The 24,864-nt window shown below is 42.0% G+C and overlaps 1 protein-coding gene across 2 annotated transcripts in view; it reads left to right on the top strand.

Annotated features, from left to right (window-relative positions):
- The first annotated feature begins 931 nt into the window (after nucleotides 1-931).
- Nucleotides 932-24,864, top strand: part of LOC107011226 — a 43,673-nt gene continuing 19,740 nt past the window's right edge. The window contains exons 1-4 of one of the 2 annotated variants that reach the window (XM_015210638.2): nucleotides 932-1,213; nucleotides 5,684-6,082; nucleotides 22,852-22,904; nucleotides 23,012-23,407. In XM_015210638.2, coding sequence (XP_015066124.1) covers nucleotides 1,030-1,213; nucleotides 5,684-6,082; nucleotides 22,852-22,904; nucleotides 23,012-23,407 — 1,032 coding nt within the window. In that variant the 5' untranslated portion in view covers nucleotides 932-1,029. Of the gene's footprint in view, nucleotides 1,214-5,683; nucleotides 6,083-22,851; nucleotides 22,915-23,011; nucleotides 23,408-24,864 lie in introns of both variants that reach the window. The other variant, XM_015210639.2, reaches the window with a different exon arrangement.

The following is a 24,864-nucleotide window of genomic DNA, read 5'->3' as shown; positions in this document are numbered from 1 at the left end:
AATAAGAGAAGAGAGAACATTGAGAGAAGAAGAAGAGAAATACCTATCTTCCTTTTTTTTTTTTTAACAATGGTTTGAATAGAATTATAAATGTTGAAATAAAACTTCAACTTTTTTCTCTTTCTCTTTCGCTTTCTTTTTCAACTTCTCCATCTCTAGGTCCTTCTCCTTCTTGTTCTCCTTGCCTTTTGGGTTTGAGTGTGATACAGAGTAGCACTCATTGTTTTTTTCTTTCACTAATTAAAGATAGTGATTGAGAAATAGATTTTTTCAAGCTCCTACACTTCAAATATTTGTGGACAACTGAACAAAACTATATTTCTTAAATCATATGAACAAAATGGTCACAAAAAGAACAACAAAAACAACAAAAAATGAATTTTCACTGAATGTTAACATTACATATACATTTTCTCAAATTATGGCTTTTTGAGTTTGTTAATTTTGTTTATAAAACAATAAATAATAGGTACCATTACACTATTATTCATTTTTCACATATATAGAACGAATTATTCTTTATTAACCCAAGAAAAAAGCTGAGTATTGTTCCAAAATTGTAAAATATCATAAAAAATGACTTGCCTATTTTAAGTCAAACAAAATCTTCAGTTTAGAAAGAGGAGAGAGTCATGATCGGAGTTGAGAAGGAAGATAAGAGGAAGAATATTTGTTTTGATAGTCGGACTTTCAGATTTTCTAAAGAGGAAGAATAAGAGAAGAGAGAACATTGAGAGAAGAAGAGAAATACCTATCTTCGTTTTTTTTTTTTTCAGAATGATTTGAATAGAATTATAAAAGTTGAAATAATGAAGATTTTTTTTTGGCTTTTATAAAAAATTAAAAAATTTTAAAAATATTAATTTACTTCTAAATTTAAATAATTACATTTTAAAGATGATTTAACCAATTTTTAACATCCATTACCAAAAACCAAACCGAACTTATTTGACACCTTTGATTTAATTTTCTCTAGTGAATTTAAGTAAAATGAGGTGGTTGTAAACCTGAGATGTTTCTCGTCGGAAAATGAGGACGAATATTAGAATCCTGCTTCTACTGCTAATATTGGCGTCGGCGGCGTTTCTTTTTGCCGATGGTGCTGAAGCCGGCAGCACCAACTCGTTAGTCGAATGGCAGATCATCTCGAAGCTCAACTACTCTTCCCAGATTCGCCTCCATCCCCATCTTCTTCTTTTGGTTACTGTCCCTTGTAATCCCACTTCCCTTTAATCTTCTTTTACATTGATTACTTGTCTCCGAAAATAGAACTGTTCTGAAAATTGAGGATTTTTCTACAAGACAGACCCACATCTATTTTGAATCAAATCAAAATTGATATCATTTATGCTTATATATCTGTATAGTTGTAATGGTTAAAAGAGGCGCTGACACAAAGGTTCTTTAGAAGTGATTTAGCGTCCATTCGCTTAAGATATTTTGGGAAATGTACTTTGTGAACATAGAGTGCTGCAATGTTAAATGTTCTTTGTGTTACTAATGAACTAGTGGACCACATGGATAGTAAGCAAATTGAAGCTTTATTCTTATTAATATTATACTCGAGTGAGCTTTAAAAGTAGTGACAAATAGATTTGTCATATTTTTTTTGAAAAAAAGATTGTAAGTTTGTGAGTTGATTCCTCAAAGCTTTGGTTCAGTAATAAGGATGTGTCATGCCATGTGTGGGTACAGCGTATGTCATGAGTTTGAAGGAAAGAAATTTTTGGAATGGGAACCCTTCACCAATCCTAATGGTGGATCATGTGGAAGAGAAGAAGTCAGAGATACTTTGAAGCCAATAAGGAAAATCTTCGAAAGAAGTTTAATGCAACATTCATATCATTAATTCCAAAGGTGAAAGGTGCCAAGAAATTGGGATAATTTAGGCTTATCAATCTGATAGGCAGTGTTTACAAGCTATTTGCAAAAGCACTTATCGAACAATTAGAAGGTGTAGCATCAAAGCTTGTGGATTCTCAACAAATGACTTTATTTTAGGGAAGAAAGGTCCAAGATGTTTTCTTGGTGGCCAATGAGGCAGTTGACTCTAGGATCACACTAAATAAGCCTGGATTTCTTTGCAGACTGGATATTGAGAAAGCATATGATCATTTTAGTGGTATTTTTTTTGGTTTATATGATGGAAAGGATGGGTTTTGGATCCAAATGGATCAAATAGGCTGAACCTTGTATCTCAATTGTGAGTTTCTCTATTCTCTTCACGTGGAGTTCCTAGAGATCTTAGGTAAGGTCTTGTCTCCCTTTCTATCTATTTTGCAATGGAGAGTCTTAAGAATTCGATTAAGACTACAAGCTCCTATGGTTGGATTAAAGGATTTGAGATGAACGGGAATACCAATAGCAAGTTAGGAGTCACTCACCTACAACATGTTGATGATATGCTAATCTTTTGTGATGTTAATAGAAAGCAACTAGAGTACATGCGAGTAATTTTAGTGTTATTTGAAGGAATATCTGCGCTTCACACTAACTAGAGGAAGAGTTGCATTTATCCTATCAATGAAGTGGTGATATTTCCCAACTGGCCACAATCCTAGGTGGTGATGTTGACTCTTAACCTACTATCTACTTGGGAATGCTATTGGGAGCTAAGTCAAAATCGAAGGTGATTTGGAACAATGTTATAGAAAAATGTGAAAGTAAGCTGACTAGATGGAAGTCACAATACCTATTTGTGGGAGGTAGGCTTACTCTTTCAATTTTGTGTTAGATGCACTTCCACATTTTTGTGGCATCGATAGACCTGATAAAATCAGAAGGACATTTCTATGGCTAGGAAATAAGAAAAAGAGAGGCTTTCACCTGCTTAAGTGGAAAGTTGTTATAATTGGCAAATATCCAAGACGATTGGGTATTAGAATTCTTAAAATTCAGAACTAAATTCTTTAAATGAAATGACTATGAGATTCAGAAGAAAGTCAATTACTATGGGGAGGAAGATATGGATGACCAACGATGTAAATACACCTCATGGAGTTTGTCTGTTGAGAATGGAGATCCATAAGGGCTCTATATCCTGAATTGAAGAACGACACATCTGTTAGAATATAATTCTAGAAGGAAATCTGGCTTGGGAATAGTAGCCTACAAGAGAGCTCTGTCCTAATTTTTTCACTCATAAAAGAATATTGCAGAACTTAGTCCAGACCAAGGATGGGATCTTCTTACCTTAAGAAAATTGCTAAACGAATGGAAAATTCAGAAGATGACAAAATTTTACAAGGCACTAGAACTCTTCAGTGGCCTACTGGAGGGGTCTGATAAATCATGGTGGCTGGGACACAACAAGAGCTTATTTAAGGAGGCAGTGCATATAGCTTAATGAATCAAACCATCCATCTGGTGATAAACTAGCCATGGAAACACATTTTGGAAGACTAAATCCCAGACAAAGTTTCTTGTTTTGTTTGGCTGCTGGCCAGAGAGCCTTTTGAGAATTTGGCGAAAAAAAAAAGATCTCTTTATGCTCCCGATGCTATCTATGTGGTGAGAAAGCAGATATAATTGATCATCTATTCTTACATTGCGAAAACATTACGTAATAACTTTGGAGATTGTTCATCGACCTTAGAGGGATATTTTGGAAAATGCCTGAAAGGATTATTGATGTTCTAAACAGCTGGGAGGAATCAAGTTCTCAGGCAATATATAGGGATAGATGGAGAACTGTCCTAGTAAGTATTTGGTGGACAATTCGAAGGAAATAAGTTCCAGATGCTTTGAGGATGTTGGCAACTCTTTTAACGATCAAGTTGAATTATCTTTTGAATTTTTATTTTTGGTGTAAACAAACCTACTCAAAAGATTCAGTTGATATTATAGATGTTCTGAGTCGTATTTAGGATGGAGGTCACACAACTATGCACAACTTCAGCCACACACACAATAGTCTAGAATAATTTAAAGGCAACAATAAACAACAAGAATACAATGTTTATGAGATGAATCTCAAACTTTTTATCATCTCAAATATATGCAAAGGGATTTTCAAAATTTGGAAGGCTTACAACTAAATAATTCCTTGGCCAAACCGTCTCAAAAAAATAAATAATGCCTTGGCCAATTTTTTCACCTAGAGAAAGGAATCTGCCTGTCGGTAGTTACAAAGGGTAGGGGCGTTCCTGGCACCATGTAAGCTACAGGAGATCAAGGGTAGGGGCGTCCCTCACTGTTTTGTGGCCTTGTTTGTTTGTGTTCTTGCTGTTCGCTGGTGCCTTTGAATTTTTCCAAGTTCCTAGAAGATTGTGTGTGTGGCTGAAGTTGTGCAGAGTTGCGTGACTGCCCTGCAGTGGTGAAAACAAAAAAAAGCACCTATGTTACAACTTAGCTTTGAATGCCTGAAGTGCATTTGTAAATAACTAAATATGGTATCAATACAACCTATCTACTGGTTTCTCTATTATACACACAATTTACCAATTTTTTAAAAATAAAATAAAATAATTGTACCTCAAAACATAGATATGTAGCTCTCATAGCCTTTTGGTTTAAGAAGTAGAATGTACAGCAAGTAGATAGGATGGTGAATTGCATAGTTCTTTTCACGTGTATCTAGTGTAAGAAGGTGCATATTACTGGGGTTGTATTACTCATCTAATGCAGGCTCTATGCGATTCTTTAAAAAAAATTTATTTGAAAAGGATTGTGCAGAATGCTATTCAGCTTTACTTCTGGACATTATAAGGGCCTTTCTCTACTCGAGCTTTATGCTTTTGGTTCAGTAAAGATAAGAAGTTTGAGAGGTGTGCAGGGTGGCTACTTTGCGATGAAATTGAGTATAGTGCTAGAAATCAGGTTGTCATTGTTCCTTATTTTTAATTTCTTTAATGGACTTCTGGTTGTCACTTGGGTCCAGCTATAGGTGCAATTATCTTGTATGCTCTCATCCTGTACAACAACAACAACAACAACAATAACAACATACCCAATGTTATCTCACAAATAAGGTCTGGGGTAGTGTGTATGCATAACTTACCCCTGCCTTGGGAGGTAGAGAGTTTGTTTGTGATAGACCCTTGGCTTAAGATATGCTTTCATCCTCTATTTCCTAAAAAGTGAAACTTAATCTCAAGTTGTCAGACAAAAGTACCTGAGGATCTACAAACCATTTGAATCATCTATCAGTATCAAATGTGGGCTGGAATATACCTAAAAAGTGAAACTTAAGCTCAAGTTGTCACAGAAAAGGACCTTAAGAGCTAGAAAACGTTTGCATCATCTATCAGTATCAAATGTGGGCCGGAGTATAACACGATAACCCATCGAATCCTTAATATCCTTTTTAGATTTAATCTGTCATCACTAGACAATTTAAGGTTCTAAAGGGGGCACGTGATTTGTCATTAGCTACGTACAACTTTATTACCTTCCAGCTTAACACTCATGGTTCAGTTGGTTGTCACCGCTTTGCTACTATTTCTTTGAGTTCATTTAAAATTAGTGATTGCTTCCGGGTTAGACTATTTTTGTTACTATTGTACAGTTTTCCTTTTTCTATTTGTTTTAGTTTAGCGTTGCTCCTCTACCCCATCCTTTAGCTCTAATAATACAGAAAGCTGATTAGGGTTTATTTTGTTGGAGACATGGTAATTGGCAACCATATTCCATTAGATTCTTCTGCACTTCTATATATTGTCTGATGAGTTTGCTTATTGATTAGGGTCGGGTGAGTCTCGGTCCCTTATGAAGGAGTTGACTGGTGTAGTTTCTCATGATCACGGAAGATTTGCTTCACTGAAGCTGATGGTTTTATATAGAAGCAGTGAGAGAATGCTGGCAGATGCAGTTGGAGCTGATGAGGGAATAACAATATTTTATTATCATCACTCACACTCCTACAAGTATATGGGAAGACTTCGTGTGCAGAACATATTGTCATCTGTCCATTATGTTATGTCTCTGTTGCCAGAACAGCTTCCTTTCAAAATTCTAAAAACACCTGAAGACTTGAAAATTTTTCTTGGTTCAACCGACAAGGCTTTGATTCTTTCTGAATTTTGTGGATGGACCCAGAAATTGCTTGCGGAAGGTGGCAATAATAGCAGCGAATCTGATTTTGGTAAATTATGAACTTCATTTCAGGTTTTTGTTGCTTTATTTCCAGTAAATGAAAGGTGAATAATGTTTTAACATTTAAAAGCAGAAGAAAAAAAACAAAAGTGAAATTTCCTCATCGAAGATAAGAAGTAGAGTCATAGTCTAAAATGATTTTATTGTCCTTTCTAATAATTTCAAAGTTATTACTTGTCTTAGCAATGTGTAGCATTTAACAAACCGTGTTCTCTGAAATTTCAACTGAACGATTGGTTCTGTCCATATTTGAGCATCCACAAAAAACTGTTCTACAATTATGATTGACAGGTCCTAGTTATACTTTAATAAAGGTAGGGGAGTCATTGACATCCTAATGTAAAGATTCTTCTGACGTCATTATTAATAAATTGTCATATTTTAAAAGTCTAGTAGTCATTACATATTTACATCTCAATGGGAGCTTAGTTGGTCAGGGGAGCAATAAAGTAACATTTACAAGTGTACACATTTCTCTGTCTGAGTATTTGGGTTCTGAAAGGACATGTTCCTTGCTGGTGTTCTAAATTTGGGAAATATTATGATTTCCTACAATGTAGTGATTGAAGTTGCTATCCTATTGCATCCTCTATATCTACCACCTACTTATACATGCTAAAATCTCCTGCATATAGAACTATTGGATGGGGGCCACCAGAAGGGCTCAACTTCTTATAACTTTTAGTATGGTAAGTCTTTTTTTTTTTTTAAATGGTAATGTTGTAATCTTTAGCATATCGTTAATGCTGGGGACCTGCAAACAGAGGGGAGCAAAAGAAGAGGAAGGAAAAAAAAACCCTTACCAAGGGTCCTAATAATTCTACACTGTTCTATTTCCTCTAAACCTTCCTCTTTGCACCAAAAATAAAAGGATACTATTCAATCCCATCTAACCTTCCGGATGGAATTGGACCTATCTTCAAAGTTTCTACTATTTCTTTCTTTCCATATTGTCCACCAAATGCAATGTGGAATTATCCTCCACCATGCCTTGTGGTCTTGCTCCCCCCTCTTCTTATCCAACAACACAACAAGTCTGCACTATGCTCGGGCATGGTCCAGTTTGTCTTTGTGAGACTAAGGAAGATGGCCCAAATTTGTGTTGTAAAGTTGCAATGCAAGAATAGATGCTAGTTGGTCTCCACTGTGTTCCCGCATAGTGAACTCCATGATACTATAATCTTTCCTTTTCTCCTTAGCACTTCATATGTCTGGCAAGCCCTTCTAGCAACCAACCATGTAAAGCATTTTATCTTAGTTAGTGCTAAGGTTCTCCATACCTTTCTCCACAAACTCTGCTTAGAGTTACGTTGCTGGGGACTCTCCATTTTGTATACCCTGCTAACCATGAAAACCCCATCTTTACTATGCTTCCATCTCAAAGAATCATGAGCATTAGTGATGCCAGAGAATTTTTCTAATAGCTCTAGCGATTTGGCCACTCTCTCCACCTCCCAGTCATTTAAAAGCCTTCTGAAGATCAGATCCCACCCCAGTTGTGCTGTCCAACATTCATTGATATTTGCATCTGGACTACATAGTAAGCACATATCTGGAAAGGATTCTTTTAGAGGAATCTGTACACATCTGTCCAAAACATAGTTCTCCTGCCATCTCCCACTTCAATGTACGTATTAGCTTTCAAGTTTTTGCCATAAGTTTCTGATAGTTCTCCAGACCCCCACCCTATATGCATCAACACTAACAACTGCACCAAGGGTTGTACTCACCATACTTGGATACAATGACATCCTTCCATAAGGCTTGCTCCTCTCCATTATACCTCCATAACCACTTCATCAAAACACTATTGTTTTGTTTTCTTAAATCTCTAATATCCATACCCCCTTTGTCTTTGCTTTTAAAGGTTATCTCCCATTTGACTAGGTTATAACCTTCAATTTCTTTGTATCCATGCCAAAGGAAGTCCCTCTTAGTTTGTCTAGCTTCTTCAAAACTTTGGGGGGTAATTGAAATAGTGACATTGCATAAGTAGGATGTTTAGCATTGAATTGATGAGAGTAATTTTGCCTCCCAAATTTGTATGCTCTTGTGTTCATTGCCCAAAGGCATACCTAAGTAAACTGTTGGCATATTCTCCACTTTGCACCCCAAATATCTTCCAAATTCAAAATGTTGGCCACCTCCTTGATTGGAAATAAATTGCTCCCCCCTCTATTCACTTTCAGACCCGAGGAAGCTTAAAAAAAGATTAAGATCGTAGAATCTTATCTGGTCCCCTCGAGGTTCACAAAAAATGATAGTGTCATCTGCAAATAGCAAATGAAAAATATCTTTAACTTGTCCATTGCTACCCTGTATCTGAAAACCTTTGATCCATTTGTTTTGTATTGTTATCCTCATCATACTATCAAAACCTTCCATTGGCAAGCTAAATAGAAAGAGGGTTAAGGGGTCACCTTGTCTACGTCCCCTTTCTAAAGGGCAGAAGCCTACAGGTTCACCATTCACCAGAACAAGAAAACAGACAGTGCTGATGCAAAAATGAATCCAACCTAACCACTTTTCTCCAAAGCCCATTTGTCTAATGGTGTTCAGCAAGAACTTCCAATTTACATGATCATATGCCTTTTCAATGTCCAATTTGCACATTACGCCAGGCTTAACACCTTTCAATCTTGATTTCCATACGTTCACTAGCTATAAGTGCAACATCCATTGTTTGTCTCCAGCCATATTTTCAAATCGAACACCACAACAACCAACTCTAGATCGATGCTTGTTGACCAACTTATCTACTACCTTTTTAGTCTCTCGGCTAGTATCTTTGCCAACACTTTGTATATGCCTATGATTAGACTTATAAGTCTGAAGTCCTTCAATTCAGAAGCACGTACTATCTTGGGGATGATAGCCACAAAAGTTGCATTGAAGTTTCTCTTAGTCCTCTGATTATTATAGAACTTGTGTATCATACCTTTGATGTCTTGTTTCATTACTTCCCAGAATATAAGATAAACCATCAGATGGATGGTTTTTCCCAGAATAAAAGGACATGGGAAAACCATCGGGCCCAGGAGGTTTATCCATCGCCCAAAGTTTTATGCATTATAGAATCTCCTCCACCTCAATTTGTTTCTATGACTCTTCCTTTTCATCCTCATTAATACAAGTAATCCCCCAAAATTGTAATTTTGACCTCCAAACTTCTGTCTCCTTATACAAATTTTTGAGATATGGAAGACAAAGAGCGGGGGCAGTCCGGGAGAGCTAGAATTTTCATCACACCGCCAACCGTGGACAAGCAGATTGAGGCCATAATTGATCATCAACTTGTTCGTGGAAAGCGCTGGAACAACTCAAGCTCGCACTCGCAGTTCCTAGTTCATTGGAAAGGGACGGCACCGGAGGAGGCAACGTGGGAAAAGTATGAGGACTTGTGGCAGTTTCGCGACAAGGTCCACAATTATTTGCAGTTGTGTGGCGTCGGGGTCGTCGCCAAATCAGGTGGGGGAGCGTGTACCGCCCCGCAAGGCGTTACATTAAAATCCGACGATTTCAGCCCTTTCGTTAACACGGCAGCATCCTATCGAGGCTCGGAGGGTCAAGAGATTGTGCCAAACTCCAGCCCAACCGTTGGGGGTTTCTTGTAGGCAAGGATGAACATTTAATGCCCACCATGTCCAGCCAAGAACACCCCCCAATGCTGAGGACAAAATCTATGCAGCAGTTTCTCCAAGTGGCAATAAAGCAGAAAAGCAAATCTGCCCACTTTTTCAGCCTTGTAAAGACTGCCACTTGTAGCCTTTCTTTTGGAATTTGTTCCCAAACGTTTTAACTTACTTATAAGCCCTTTGTATATTGTTTTAGGCAGCATATCTTGTATCTCATCTTGTAAAAAGATACTTGGAGAAAACATTGGAAAATTGGCTCTTGCCTCCCAAAGAACTTTGTCTTCCTTACTTGCTTCCCTCACTGTTTTGTGGCCTTGTTTGTTTGACTGTCTTGCTTGTTGTTTCCTTGTGTGTTTGGTTGGCTGTTGGACTGAGTTTTGAAGAGCTGTGCAAGCCTTCATATACTGTCCCACGAGGTGAAAATTTGACCCCGTGACAAGTGGTATCAGAGCATCGGTCGAAGCATGACATCGAAGTCCCAACGGAATGAGGAGGCTGTCCAAGACAAGGAGCCCGAAGTTCGGAAGGATCCTTCCAAGAAACGTGACAAGAGCAAGGTAAGAGAACCTTCTTGTAACCCTTCTCTTGGTAGTAGAGCTGCTGGTGATGCGGACAATAGCCAACTCGATGAGAAAATCATCGGAGTTGAGGCGGGGTTGTCGGCCTTAAATAGAAGGATTGTTGTTGTTGAGAACAACTTTAGTTCCCTCGAATCTGTAGCCATTGAAGGGCTGGACGAGGTGAAGAACAACCTTGTTGAGCTTGAGGAAGTTCACAAAGAGGGTTTGTCCAACCTCGAACTCAAGCTCAACGAGGCCATCTCTTCTCTTCAAAGAGAGGTTGAGGAACTAAAACGGCAGGTTGATGAGGCTGCCAAGATGGGGGTTGCTGCTCCCGTTACTGTGCGTGAGACACGCATTGAGGCTCCCAAACCCAAGGAATTTCGTGGGGAAAGGAGTGCTCAAGATGTGGAAAATTTCTTGTGGCAGATGGATGCTTACTTTGAGCACGTAAACATGCAAAACGAGGCTGCCAAAATCAGAACGACAGCCATGTATCTGACTGATACGGCAATGTTGTGGTGGCGAAGGAAGAAGGCGGACATGGAGAAGGGGGTTTGCTGTATTGACGGCTGGGAGCAGTTCAAGGTAGAACTCAAACGTCAATTCTACCCACAAAATGTTGTCCATGAGGCCCGTCGGAGGTTGAGGGAGTTGAAACAAACTTCCTCTGTTCGGGACTATGTGAAAGAGTTCACGAAATTGACACTCCAAATTCCGAGCTTGACCAGCGAAGACTTGCTGTTTTACTTCATGGATGGACTCCAGAACTGGGCTAAACAAGAGCTTCAAAGACATCAAGTTCACGACGTGGACGAGGCGATAGTAGTGGCAGAATCACTCATCGATTTCCGGGCAGATGCGGCAGAGGGGAGGGATAATCGGAGCAAAACTATTCCTCCCAAGGTTGACAACAACAGGAACAAAGGCAGATCAACTCCCAATCGAGGCAGCGACACGAGAGGTAACACCCGTGATCAACCTTCTAATTTCCGCAAGAGTTATGAGGACCACAAGAAAGGCGCTCCTCATCGTGAAGGTTGTTATATTTGTGGGGAGTCGACGCATACCGCTCGTTATTGTCCATCCTTGAGAAAATTGAGTGCTATGGTGGCTGCCGAAAAGCAGCAAGAGAAGGCTGCGACGCAAACCGGAGGTTCTGCCGGGGAGCAACGGGGGCAGAATAGCGGGACGGACAAGGGAAAGAACGTTGCTGTTAGTATGTTCAATCATATGGCCTTGTTTAATCATATTTCAATTGCTGCTTTGGCTGCTCAACCGGCTAGTATCAAGCTGCGGGAATCACTGTTTGTCGATGCCAAGTTAAATGGCAAGGACGTGCGAATTATGGTGGACACCGGTGCAACTTATAATTTTGTGACGGAACAGAAGGCCAAGGAGCTTGGCCTGAATTGTGTTGCCAGCAACACCATGTTGAAGACAGTCAATGCCACTCCCACTTCCGTCCATGGCTTTGCTCCTAAAGTCCCCATCGATTTAGGAGATTGGACGGGGCTGACCGACTTCACCATTGCACCGATGGACGTGTTCGATGTAATTTTGGGGCTGGACTTTTGGTACGAGGTTAACGCGTTTATTTCACCGCGTCACAACCAGCTGCACATCAGCGACACCGGAGGTTCATGCGTGGTACCCCTTATTCGGGCACCACAAAACGGGATGCACTTATCAGAGATGCAAATTGTTAAGGGTTTTAAATGAGGTGAACCAACCTTTCTTGCTGCCCTTGTTGGAGGCGTCGAAAGCTGTTCTGAGGCAGTTACATTGCCTCATTGCATTGAGCAGGTCCTTAGCGACAATAGGGACGTGATGCCGGAAGAACTTCCCCAATGGCTGCCACCCCGAAGGGAAGTTGACCATCAGATTGAGTTAGTTCCCGGGGCAAAACCGCCTGCCATGACGCCTTATCCTATGGCGCCCCCGGAACTGGAAGAATTGAGGAAACAACTGAAGGAGTTGCTTGATTCGGGACACATCAGGCCGTCTAAGGCGCTGTTTGGTGCGCCTGTTCTGTTCCAAAAGAAGAAGGATGGGAAGCTGCGATTATGTATCGATTACCGGGCCCTCAACAAGGTCACGGTGAAGAACAAATATCCCATTCCCTTGATTGCTGATTTGTTTGATCGATTCGGGCAGGCCAAAGTGTTCACGAAAATGGATTTGAGGAAGGGTTATTACCAAGTTCGGATTGCCGAAGGTGATGAACCCAAGACGACTTGTGTGACGTGTTATGGTGCCTTTGAGTGGCTGGTCATGCCCTTTGGCTTGACGAATGCAGCGGCGACGTTCTGTACGTTGATGAACAAGCTGTTCCACCCATACTTGGATCAGTTTGTGGTTATCTATTTAGACGATATCGTCGTCTACAGCAATAGCATGGAGGATCACGTGGAGAACTTGTGCAAAGTGTTCAAGGTTTTGCGCGACAATGACTTGTGCGTGAAGCGGGAGAAATGCAGCTTCGCTCAACCTACTGTCCAATTTCTCGGGCACACAATCAGCCATGGCGAGATAAGGATGGACGGCGACAAGGTGAAACCTATTAAGAATTGGGAGGCTCCAACGAAGGTACCCAAATTGCGGTCTTTCCTTGGCCTTGCCAATTATTATCGACGCTTTATTTTCAGCTATTCAGCTATTGCAGCCCCACTCACTGATTTATTGAAAAAGAATCGTGAGAGGGAATGGTCGGATGCTTGTCAAGCTGCCTTCGAGAGGCTTAAGGCTGCTGTAACGGAGGAACCTGTTTTGGCCTTGCCTGATTTCACTAAGGCGTTTGAGGTTCACACTGATGCGTCGGACTTTGCTATTGGTGGCGTCCTAATGCAAGAGGGCCACCCGATAGCATTTGAAAGCAGAAAGTTGAATGAGGCGGAGAGGAGGTACTCTGCTCATGAGAGGGAAATGACGGCTGTAGTTCACTGTCTTAGAACTTGGCGTCATTACGTGTTGGGTGCTCACTTTGTCGTCAAGACGGACAACGTCGCGACGACGTATTTTCAATCTCAAAAGAAGCTGACTGCTAAGCAGGCCCGTTGGCAGGATTTCTTGGCAGAATTCAATTTCACGTTTGAGTACAAGCCGGGAAAGGCTAATGTTGTTGCCGATGCGCTTAGTCGTAAGGCTGCTTTGGCTGCTATTGTGAGCTCGAGTTGCAGCTCGATTGTTGAAGAGATAAAGGAGGGCATGCAGCATGATCCCGTAGCCAAACAACTCTTTGCCTTGGCCCAACAAGGCAAGACAAAGAAGTTTTGGGAAGAGGGTGGTCTGCTCTACACCACGGGCAGGCGTGTGTACGTTCCTATCTGGGCTAGCCTTCGGCGTACGTTGATCAAAGAGGGGCACGACACTGCTTGGGCTGGTCATCCTGGGCAGAAGAGAACTTTAGCCTTGATAGAGGCTTCTTATTATTGGCCTCGAATGAGGGACGACATCGAGGCGTATGTGCGGACTTGTTTAATTTGTCAACAAGACAAGGTCGAGACGATGGCGCCGGGTGGACTGCTTGAGCCGCTGCCCATTGCTGAAAAACCTTGGGACAGCGTCACGATGGATTTCATTACTTGCTTGCCGAACTCTGAAGGGTTTGGAACTATTATGGTCGTAGTGGATCGCTTCTCAAAGTATGCAACGTTCACTGCCACGACGGCCTGTTGCAAGGCTAAGGAGGCAGCGCGTATCTTCTTGCGCGACGTCGTCAAGTATTGGGGCATCCCCAAGCACATCATTAGTGATCGAGATCCTCGATTTACCGGCACATTTTGGAGGGAGTTATTCAGTCTCTTGGGGTCGGAATTGCACTTTTCGACCAGTTTCCATCCTTAAACGGATAGGCAGGCCGAGCGGATCAACGCGCTCTTGGAGTGCTATTTGCGGCACTATGTTAGTGCCAATCAAAAGGATTGGGCCAAGCTGCTGGACACTGCCCAATTCTCTTACAATTTGCAGCGGAGCCAGGCGACGGGGAGGAGCCCTTTCGAGTTAGCAACGGGGCAGCAGCCGAATACGCCCCAATCCTTGCCCGTTGATGCCGGTTTGAAGAGTCCGGGTGCCTATCACATGGCAAAAGCCTGGGAGGAGCAAGTCGACCTTGCCCGGTCGTACCTTGATAAGGCAGCCCGGAAAATGAAAAAGTTTGCTGATCGAAAGCGGCGTCCGGTTGATTACCGAATTAGGGATCGAGTTATGGTGAAACTCAATCCAAGGCAGTTCAAGTCATTGCGGAGTGTGAGTCAAAGATTGATTCGCAAGTATGAGGGGCCTTTTGAGATCATTGCCAAGGCTGGCAAGATTTCATATCGAGTAGACATGCCCCATCATTTGAAGATTCACCCCGTCTTCCATGCGAGCCAATTGAAACCGTATTTTGAAGATATGAAAGACAAAGAGCGGGGGCAGTCCGGGAGAGCTAGAATTTTCATCACACCGCCAATTGTGGACAAGCAGATTTTGAGGCCATATTGATCATCAACTTGTTCGTGGAAAGCGCTGGAACAACTCAACCTCGCAGTTCTTAGTTCATTGGAAAGGGACGGCATCGGAGGAGGCAACGTGGGAAAAGTATGAGGACTTGTGGCAGTTTCGCGACAAGGTCCACAATTATTTGCAGTTGTGTGGCGTCGGGGTCGTCGCCAAATCAGGTGGGGGAGCGTGTACCGCCCCGCAGTGCGTTACATTAAAATCTGACGATTCCAGCCCCTTCGTTAACGCGGCAGCATCCTATCGAGGCTCGGAGGGTCAAGAGATTGTGCCAAACTCCAGCCCAACCGTTGGGGGTTTCTTGTAGGCAAGGATGAACATTTAATGCCCACCATGTCCAGCCAAGAACACCCTCCAATGCTGAGGACAAAATCTGTGCAGCAGTTTCTCCAAGTGGCAATAAAGCAGAAAAGCAAATCTGCCCACTTTTTCAGCCTTGTAAAGACTGCCACTTGTAGCCTTTCTTTTGGAATTTGTTCCCAAACGTTTTAACTTACTTATAAGCCCTTTGTATATTGTTTTAGGCAGCATATCTTGCGAGCTTGAGTTGTTTTGAAGCCCTTTCCACGAACAAGTTGATGATCAATTATGGCCTCAATCGCTTGTCCATGATTGGCGGTGTGATGAAAATTCTAGCTCTCCCGGACTGCCCCCGCTCTTTGTCTTCCATATCTTCAAAATACGGTTTCAATTGGCTCGCATGGAAGACGGGGTGAATCTTGAAATGATGGGGCATGTCTACTCGATATGAAATCTTGCCAGCCTTGGCAATGATCTCAAAAGGCCCCTCATACTTGCGAATCAAACTTTGACTCACACTCCGCAATGACTTGAACTGCCTTGGATTGAGTTTCACCATAACTCGATCCCCAATTCGGTAATCAACCGGACGCCGCTTCCGATCAGCAAACTTTTTCATTTTCCGGGCTGCCTTATCAAGGTATGACCGGGCAAGGTCGACTTGCTCCTCCCAGGCTTTTGCCATGTGATAGGCACCCGGACTCTTCAAACCGGCATCAAACGGACAAGGATTGGGGCGTATTCGGCTGCTGCCCCGTTGCTAACTCGAAAGGGCTCCTCCCCGTCGCCTCGCTCCGCTGCAAATTGTGAGAGAATTGTGCAGTGTCCAGCAGCTTGGCCCAATCCTTTTGATTGGCACTAACATAGTGCCGCAAATAGCACTCCAAGAGCGCGTTGATCCGCTCGGTCTGCCCATCCGTTTGAGAATGGAAACTTGTCGAAAAGTGCAATTCCGACCCCAAGAGACTGAATAACTCCCTCCAAAATGTGCCGGTAAATCGAGGATCTCGATCACTAATGATGTGCTTGGGGATGCCCCAATACTTGACGACGTCGCGCAAGAAGATACGGGCTGCCTCCTTAGCCTTGCAACTGGCCGTCGTGGCTGTGAACGTTGCATACTTTGAGAAGCGATCCACTACGACCATAATAGTTCCAAACCCTTCGGAGTTCGGCAAGCAAGTAATGAAATCCATCGTGACGCTGTCCCAAGGTTTTTCAGCAATGGGCAGTGGCTCAAGCAGTCCACCCGGCGCCTTCGTCTCGACCTTGTCTTATTGACAAATTAAACAAGTCCGCACATACGCCTCGATGTCGTCCCTCATCCGAGGCCAATAATAAGAAGCCTCTATCAAGGCTAAAGTTCTCTTCTGCCAGGATGACCAGCCCAAGCAGTGTCGTGCCCCTCTTTGATCAACGTACGCCGAAGGTTAGCCCACTTAGGAACGTACACACGCCTGCCCGTGGTGTAGAGCAGACCATCCTCTTCTCAAAACTTCTTTGTCTTGCCTTGTTGGGCCAAGGCAAAGAGTTGTTTGGCTACGGGATCATGCTGCATGCCCTCCTTTATCTATTCAACAATCGAGCTGCAACTCGAGCTCACAATAGCAGCCAAAGCAGCCTTACGACTAAGCGCATCGGCAACAACATTAGCCTTTCCCGGCTTGTACTCAAACGTGAAATTGAATTCTGCCAAGAAATCCTGCCAACGGGCCTGCTTAGCAGTCAGCTTCTTTTGAGATTGAAAATACGTCGTCGCGACGTTGTCCGTCTTGACGACAAAGTGAGCACCCAACACGTAATGACGCCAAGTTCTAAGACAGTGAACTACAGCCGTCATTTCCCTCTCATGAGCAGAGTACCTCCTCTCCGCCTCATTCAACTTTCTGCTTTCAAATGCTATCGGGTGGCCCTCTTGCATTAGGACGCCACCAATAGCAAAGTCCGACGCATCAGTGTGAACCTCAAACGCCTTAGTGAAATCAGGCAAGGCCAAAACAGGTTCCTCCGTTACAGCAGCCTTAAGCCTCTCGAAGGCAGCTTGACAAGCATCCGACCATTCCCTCTCACGATTCTTTTTCAATAAATCAGTGAGTGGGGCTGCAATAGCTGAATAGCTGAAAATAAAGCGTCGATAATAATTGGCAAGGCCAAGGAAAGACCGCAATTTGGGTACCTTCGTTGGAGCCTCCCAATTCTTAATAGGTTCCACCTTGTCGCCGTCCATCCTTATCTCGCCATGGCTGATTGTGTGCCCGAGAAATTGGACAGTAGGTTGAGCGAAGCTGCATTTCTCCCGCTTCACGCACAAGTCATTGTCGTGCAAAACCTTGAACACTTTGCACAAGTTCTCCACGTGATCCTCCATGCTATTGCTGTAGACGACGATATCGTCTAAATAGATAACCACAAACTGATCCAAGTATGGGTGGAACAGCTTGTTCATCAACGTACAGAACGTCGCCGGTGCATTCGTCAAGCCAAAGGGCATGACCAGCCACTCAAAGGCACCATAACGCGTCACACAAGTCGTCTTGGGTTCATCACCTTCGGCAATCCGAACTTGGTAATAACCCTTCCTCAAATCCATTTTCGTGAACACTTTGGCCTGCCCGAATCGATCAAACAAATCAGCAATCAAGGGAATGGGATATTTGTTCTTCACCGTGACCTTGTTGAGGGCCCGGTAATCGATACATAATCGCAGCTTCCCATCCTTCTTCTTTTGGAACAGAACAGGCGCACCAAACGGCGCCTTAGACGGCCTGATGTGTCCCGAATCAAGCAACTCCTTCAGTTGTTTCCTCAATTCTTCCAGTTCCGGGTGCGCCATACGATAAGGCGTCATGGCAGGCGGTTTTGCCCCGGGAACTAACTCAATCTGATGGTCAACTTCCCTTCGGGGTGGCAGCCATTGGGGAAGTTCTTCCGGCATCACGTCCCTATTGTCGCTAAGGACCTGCTCAATGCAATGAGGCAATGTAACTGCCTCGGAACAGCTTTCGACGCCTCCAACAAGGGCAGCAAGAAAGGTTGGTTCACCTCATTTAAAACCCTTAACAATTTGCATCTCCGATAAGTGCATCCCGTTTTGTGGTGCCCGAATAAGGGGTACCACGCATGAACCTCCGGTGTCGCTGATGTGCAGCTGGTTGTGACGCGGTGAAATAAACGCGTTAACCTCGTACCAAAAGTCCAGTCCCAAAATTACATCGAACACGTCCATCGGTGCAATGGTGAAGTCGGTCAGCCCCGTCCAATCTCCTAAATCGATGGGGACTTTAGGAGCAAAGCCATGGACGGAAGTAGGAGTGGCATTGACTGTCTTCAACATGGTGTTGCTGGCAACATAATTCAGGCCAAGCTCCTTGGCCTTCTGTTCCGTCACAAAATTATACGTTGCACCGGTGTCCACCATAATTCGCACGTCCTTGCCATTTAACTTGGCATCGACAAACAATGATTCCCGCGGCTTGATACTAGCCGGTTGAGCAGCCAAAGCAGCAATTGAAATATGATTAAACAAGGCCATATGATTGAACATACTAACAGCAACGTTCTTTCCCTTGTCCGTCCCGCTATTCTGCCCCCGTTGCTCCCCGGCAGAACCTCCGGTTTGCGTCGCAGCCTTCTCTTGCTGCTTTTCGGCAGCCACCATAGCACTCAATTTTCTCAAGGATGGACAATAACGAGCAGCACGTCGTCTCCCCACAAATATAACAACCTTCACGATGAGGAGCGCCTTTCTTGAGGTTCTCGTAACTCTTGCGGAAATTAGAAGGTTGATCACAGGTGTTAACTCTCGTGTCGCTGCCTCGATTGGGAGTTGGTCTGCCTTTGTTCCTGTTGTTGTCAACCTTGGGAGGAATAGTTTTGCTCCGATTATCCCTCCCCTTTGCCGCATCTGCCCGGAAATCGATGAGCGATTCTGCCACTACTATCGCCTCGTCCACGTCGTGAACTTGACGTCTTTGAAGCTCTTGTTTGGCCCAGTTCTGGAGTCCATCCATGAAGTAAAACAGCAAGTCTTCGCTGGTCAAGCTCGGAATTTGGAGTGTCAATTTCGTGAACTCTTTCACATAGTCCCGAACAGAGGAAGTTTGTTTCAACTCCCTCAACCTCCGACGGGCCTCATGGACAACATTTTGTGGGTAGAATTGACGTTTGAGTTCTACCTTGAACTGCTCCCAGCCGTCAATACAGCAAACCCCCTTCTCCATGTCCGCCTTCTTCCTTCGCCACCACAACATTGCCGTATCAGTCAGATACATGGCTGCCGTTCTGATTTTGGCAGCCTCGTTTTGCATGTTTACGTGCTCAAAGTAAGCATCCATCTGCCACAAGAAATTTTCCACATCTTGAGCACTCCTTTCCCCATGAAATTCCTTGGGTTTGGGAGCCTCAATGCGTGTCTCACGCACAGTAACGGGAGCAGCAACCCCCATCTCGGCGCCTCATGAACCTGCCGTTTTAGTGCTTCAACCTCTCTTTGAAGAGAAGAGATGGCCTCGTTGAGCTTGAGTTCGAGGTTGGACGAACCCTCTTTGTGAACTTCCTCAAGCTCAACAAGGTTGTTCTTCACCTCGTCCAGCCCTTCAATGGCTACAGATTCGAGGGAACTAAAGTTGTTCTCAACAACAACAATCCTTCTATTTAAGGCCGACAACCCCGCCTCAACTCCGATGATTTTCTCATCGAGTTGGCTATTGTCCGCACCTTCCCCCTCTTCACTAGCAGCTCTACTACCAAGAGAAGGGTTACAAGAAGGTTCTCTTACCTTGCTCTTGTCACGTTTCTTGGAAGGATCCTTCCGAACTTCGGGCTCCTTGTCTTGGACAGCCTCCTCATTCCGTTGGGACTTCGACGTCATGCTTCGATCGATGCTCTGATACCACTTGTCACGGGGTCAAATTTTCACCTCGTGGGACAGTATATGAAGGCTTGCACAGCTCTTCAAAACTCAGTCCAACAGCCAACCAAACACACAAGGAAACAACAAGCAAGACAGTCAAACAAACAAGGCCACAAAACAGTGAGGGAAACAAGTAAGGAAGACAAAGTTCTTTGGGAGGCAAGAGCCAATTTTCCAATATTTTCTCCAAGTATCTTTTTTACAAGATGAGATACAAGATATGCTGCCTAAAACAATATACAAAGGGCTTATAAGTAAGTTAAAACGTTTGGGAACAAATTCCAAAAGAAAGGCTACAAGTGGCAGTCTTTACAAGGTTGAAAAAGTGGGCAGATTTGCTTTTCTGCTTTATTGCCACTTGGAGAAACTGCTGCACAGATTTTGTCCTCAGCATTGGGGGGTTTTCTTGGCTGGACATGGTGGGCATTAAATGTTCATCCTTGCCTACAAGAAACCCCCAACGGTTGGGCTGTAGTTTGGCACAATCTCTTGACCCTCCGAGCCTCGATAGGATGCTGCCGCGTTAACGAAGGGGCTGGAATCGTCGGATACTCTTGATGACCTCCTTTATATCAGTAGGATCGGTGACATTGCTTCCCTCCACCTTTAAAGATTCTATGGTGTTGTATCTTTTGCGAGATATAGCTACTTCATGAAAAAACTGTGTTCTTATCCCCCTGCTTCAACCATTGTATTCTGGATCTTTGTCTCCACCTTATCTCTTTATTTTTTGCAACTTTTTCAAAAGACATTGCCAGATTTGTTTTTCTCTGCAAATGCTCTTTGCTCCTTGCTCCTTGCTCCTGAAGGATCTCCCATTTGGCCAAATTGTCAAGGATTGCTTCCTTTTGTTGTTTCCAGGTGCTCCTACTATTCTTGCTCCATTCCTTCAATTTCCTAGTTTGCCAAGTCTTTGTGAGCCTTGAAGTGAAAACATGTCTTTGTCTGGGGTGGTACAACACTTTGCACAATCCATTGTTTCTAGAATATTGAGAAGACCGTGTTTAGTAATATGAGCATCATTTCACTTCATGGTCTAGAGAGAACAATCCTTATTATTGCTCAGTTAGCCTTAAATGCAGGTTGGAAAGAGATAAGATTTAAGAGAGAAAGTTCATTCAATGCTCCAATCATATGACATTGGCTGAACAACCAAGATTCATTAGAGAAGATCTACCCTATGCTAGGGTGGCTGGAGAGTAAATGACATTCAAACCTTCGAGATTCAACAGTGATAGCTGGCAAAGGCGATATTAGAATTAGTTTACCTCCTGGATTGAAGGATACTAGGTTGTACTAGAGGTGCCTGGTGGCATCTTTCGGAGAAGGAGAAATTGAGATCCCGTCATTACGAAACGTCATGATGTGGTCAGGAAGTGGTCCTCAGTCTCGAAAGCTGTATTTGGGATCAATATTTACGAGATTGTAAACAAGATGTTTCCTTTTGAATTTTCGAATAGGATTATGACAGAACAAATAATTCGGAGGGAATGGAGAACAAATAATTCAGAGGGAATGGAGATGGAAGAACCAATATTTTCGGTGACTACTTTTTTTTGCATATCTTATTTGTGTAGCACCGTGCATCTCTTTGGACTACTTTTCATATTTAATTTGCATCATACCGTGGATTTTTTCGAACTACTTTCTCATATCTGAGTTGTATAGCACCGTGTGTCTTTTCCTAGTGACTCCTCATATTTAATTTGTGTAGTTCTATTCGTCTTTCCGATGACTCCTCAAATTTGATTTGCATAGGGTTGTAACTTGTTCCATCTTTCCAATCCCACTCATATAATTTCTTTTTTTCAGAAGGGTTGTGCCTCATTCCCACCCTTCTCATATTATTTCTCTTTTTCAATAGGATCGTGCAGTCAATCCGATCTTTCCTATATAATTTCTATTTTCTAGTTGGGTCGTGACATCATTCCGACCCTACCCATATAATTTTATTGCTTAGATTGTGATCACTTTCAACTATCAATTCTAACATGATCCAATACTTTATATTGAATTTTGAGCACTTTGTTGCTAGGGGGAGTTAGTAGCCTTGTATGTCGATTATGTGAGTCACTCTATGGCCTGAAATAATCTTTGCAAGTTTGGTCTGAAACATAATGCATAATGTTTTATCGACAGTATGCATCAAATTCAGTATTTCATGAGAATATTAAGCACATTGAGATTGACTTACATTTTGCATCAAATTCAGTATTTAATGAGAAAACAAGCACATTGATATTGACTGTCAATTTTGTGAAGTTGACTGATCAACTTGTCGATATCTGACCAAGCCCCTCATTGGTCCTCCCTATTAGAATAGGAATAGTTTTACACAATCCTATTAAAATAGGAATAGGTTTATACAATCCTATTTAGAATAGGAATAGTAATGGTAAATAGTATCCTACTTGGTAAAAGATTGTATTCTAGTGTGATCTAAATGTAATAATGTAGACACAACAACAATTCAATAATATTTTTTTCCTATTTCTCACAAATAGCACCAAGCAAATGAACTGTAAGAGCAAGCAAAACATGTCTAATGAGGGTAGCCCTCCCACCATTCGAGAGGAGCTTGGTATGCCAACCTATAATCCTCCCCACCAATTAGTAACATCAACTCTCTTAAATGGAGGTCTACAGTAGCAAGAGTCCTAATAAATTAGAAATAACAGAAGACCTATAAAACTGAAATAATATGAATCCTAATCCACTGGGGGAAGTTCTATTCGTCTAAAAAAATTATTCAGAAAATATTAAATCATTATCTGTTCGTATTAGTTCTCCTATCTGTAATGTTGTTTCCTGATGAATGCATCAATAACATAACACTCTTATTCTGAAACAGGATTTCACGAACAGTTTAATGGAACAATTGCAGCTAAAGAGACTGAAAATCAGGTGGCAGATGGTAGCTTCTTATTGCTTATGACTACAAAACTGTCGTTTGACTTGGTGAAAAATACATATTAGTTAATGACTTCTCCTTTTTTTGTTTCTAATAATAGGGGATGGAAAATGCGAAGTTGGATTGTGGTGTTGACAATCTGTGTAGTGACATGCCTTGGTTTAGTGAGTTTATCTCAGCAAACTGTAGTGCTTTCCTTGGGCCTGATAATACAAGTCTTAATACTGGGGATTCCTGTAAAATTGATGAATTCCAACGTTTTGAATCATTCTTACCAAAGTTTTTGACAGTTTCGAGAGACTTATTTCTTCCTCCTGAAAGGTTAAAATTTGGTCTGGTTCCTGATAGAGCGTTGCTTCCATCATTGAACGTTAAGGATTCTGGATCATGGTTGGTGACATTGCATTTTGCTGGATGCCCCAGTTGTTTGAAGGTTCTCAAAGAAGGTGATGATCTCAAAGCTTTTGCCAAGATTCAAGCTTGGCCAGTTGCAGAGGCAAGTTTTTGTTGTTTCCTTTGTACTTATGTTGATCCAGCAATTTAATGGACCATTTGGCTTTGCGTAAATGATTGGAAACTTGTGTTTTGGATTCTTGATTACTTTTTATAAAATCGCACTCTCTATATTTTCCTAGTTACAGATTTGTTTTTCCTTTAGTGGGGGTATTACTCATGATAGTCTAGTTAATTATTCGCTTTTCCCATGTGGATTCTCTACCATACTTGTACATCCTTTATGTAGAGGTTTCCTGTTAAACTATTGAATCTTCAACATCTCATTTGATTTTTTTTCTCCGAAATTTGGCGTAAAATTTCCTCTCTACTTTTGTCCTTTATCTTCAAATTTAACACAACGCCGAGCTACATTGATAACCTTTTACTCGTACTTTAGTGAGATTGATTCGTCTACTTCCTATGTTTGGGAAATCTCTTTTTAATCAATTAATGTGTTTCTTTGTGGAAATGTGTGACCATCTCATTTAAAAGTTTAAGTTGTTTTAGAGGATATACTTTTATTTGCTTAAATATATATCTAACATGTCCTCACATGTGCGGGCCTAATTGTTTTGTTGAACCAAGCACATTAAAATTCTATCAATGAAAGTTGGCAATCAGATTTGATTGCAGAATCTCTACCATCTTCTCTAAAAGTTTAAGTGGCTACGGAGTACACACTCTTATTTAGTTCGTTATATCTTCAACAGTTCTCATTTAGAAAAGTCAAATCACAAATTTCTTTTCTTATGTACATGCCAGATCATGAATTAGTAACTGCTTCCAATGTCCAAAAAAATAAATAGCAGTTTTGTCGAACTATCCGTTTTTGAAATACTTGCGGAATTTCCATTAATCTGATTTAGTTCATCAACTCAAATGCTGAAGAAAAATTAAAATATATATAGTCAATCAAATCCTTTTATCCTTGTTCTAGGAAGAAAAGAGTATGGAGAAATTTTAGGTCTCACCGAATCACACAGTTATATTGATAACATAAAAGCCGATTTCTTGCTTTTGTGTCAGCTCGAAGGGAATTTTTTGAAGAGAAAATGGATTATGGGAGTATGTGACTTGAACTACTACGAATATATGGAATTTCCTAGAGAATGACTTGGGGAGGTGGGTAAAGGATGTGGTGTTTGAAAACAGTGTTGTTAAAGTGAAAAACATTAAAAGGTGCTCAAAATCTATGGGGCTTTAACCGCAAAGAACCGAACTTTAGTTAAAAAAGGTGCAAAGAAGAAAAAATGACACATGTATATGTATTGTAAGAAAAAAGTGCTGCTTCATTCATTTCCTGAACAGCTAAAAAATCTAATTCCCATCATATACTTATTATTTAGTACCGTTGTAGGTGGGCATGGAGACAACTTTGTGGAGCCCAATTATGTCTATGTAATATTCGCACATGTAGTACACTTACTCTTGAAAGTACTGGGGAGGGGGGGGGGGGGG

The sequence above is a fragment of the Solanum pennellii genome, chromosome 2 (genome assembly GCF_001406875.1).
Source record: "Solanum pennellii chromosome 2, SPENNV200".
Classification (NCBI taxonomy): Eukaryota; Viridiplantae; Streptophyta; class Magnoliopsida; order Solanales; family Solanaceae; genus Solanum; species Solanum pennellii.
Note: the sequence above shows the minus strand (reverse complement) of the source record. Positions and strands in the feature narration are given on the sequence as shown.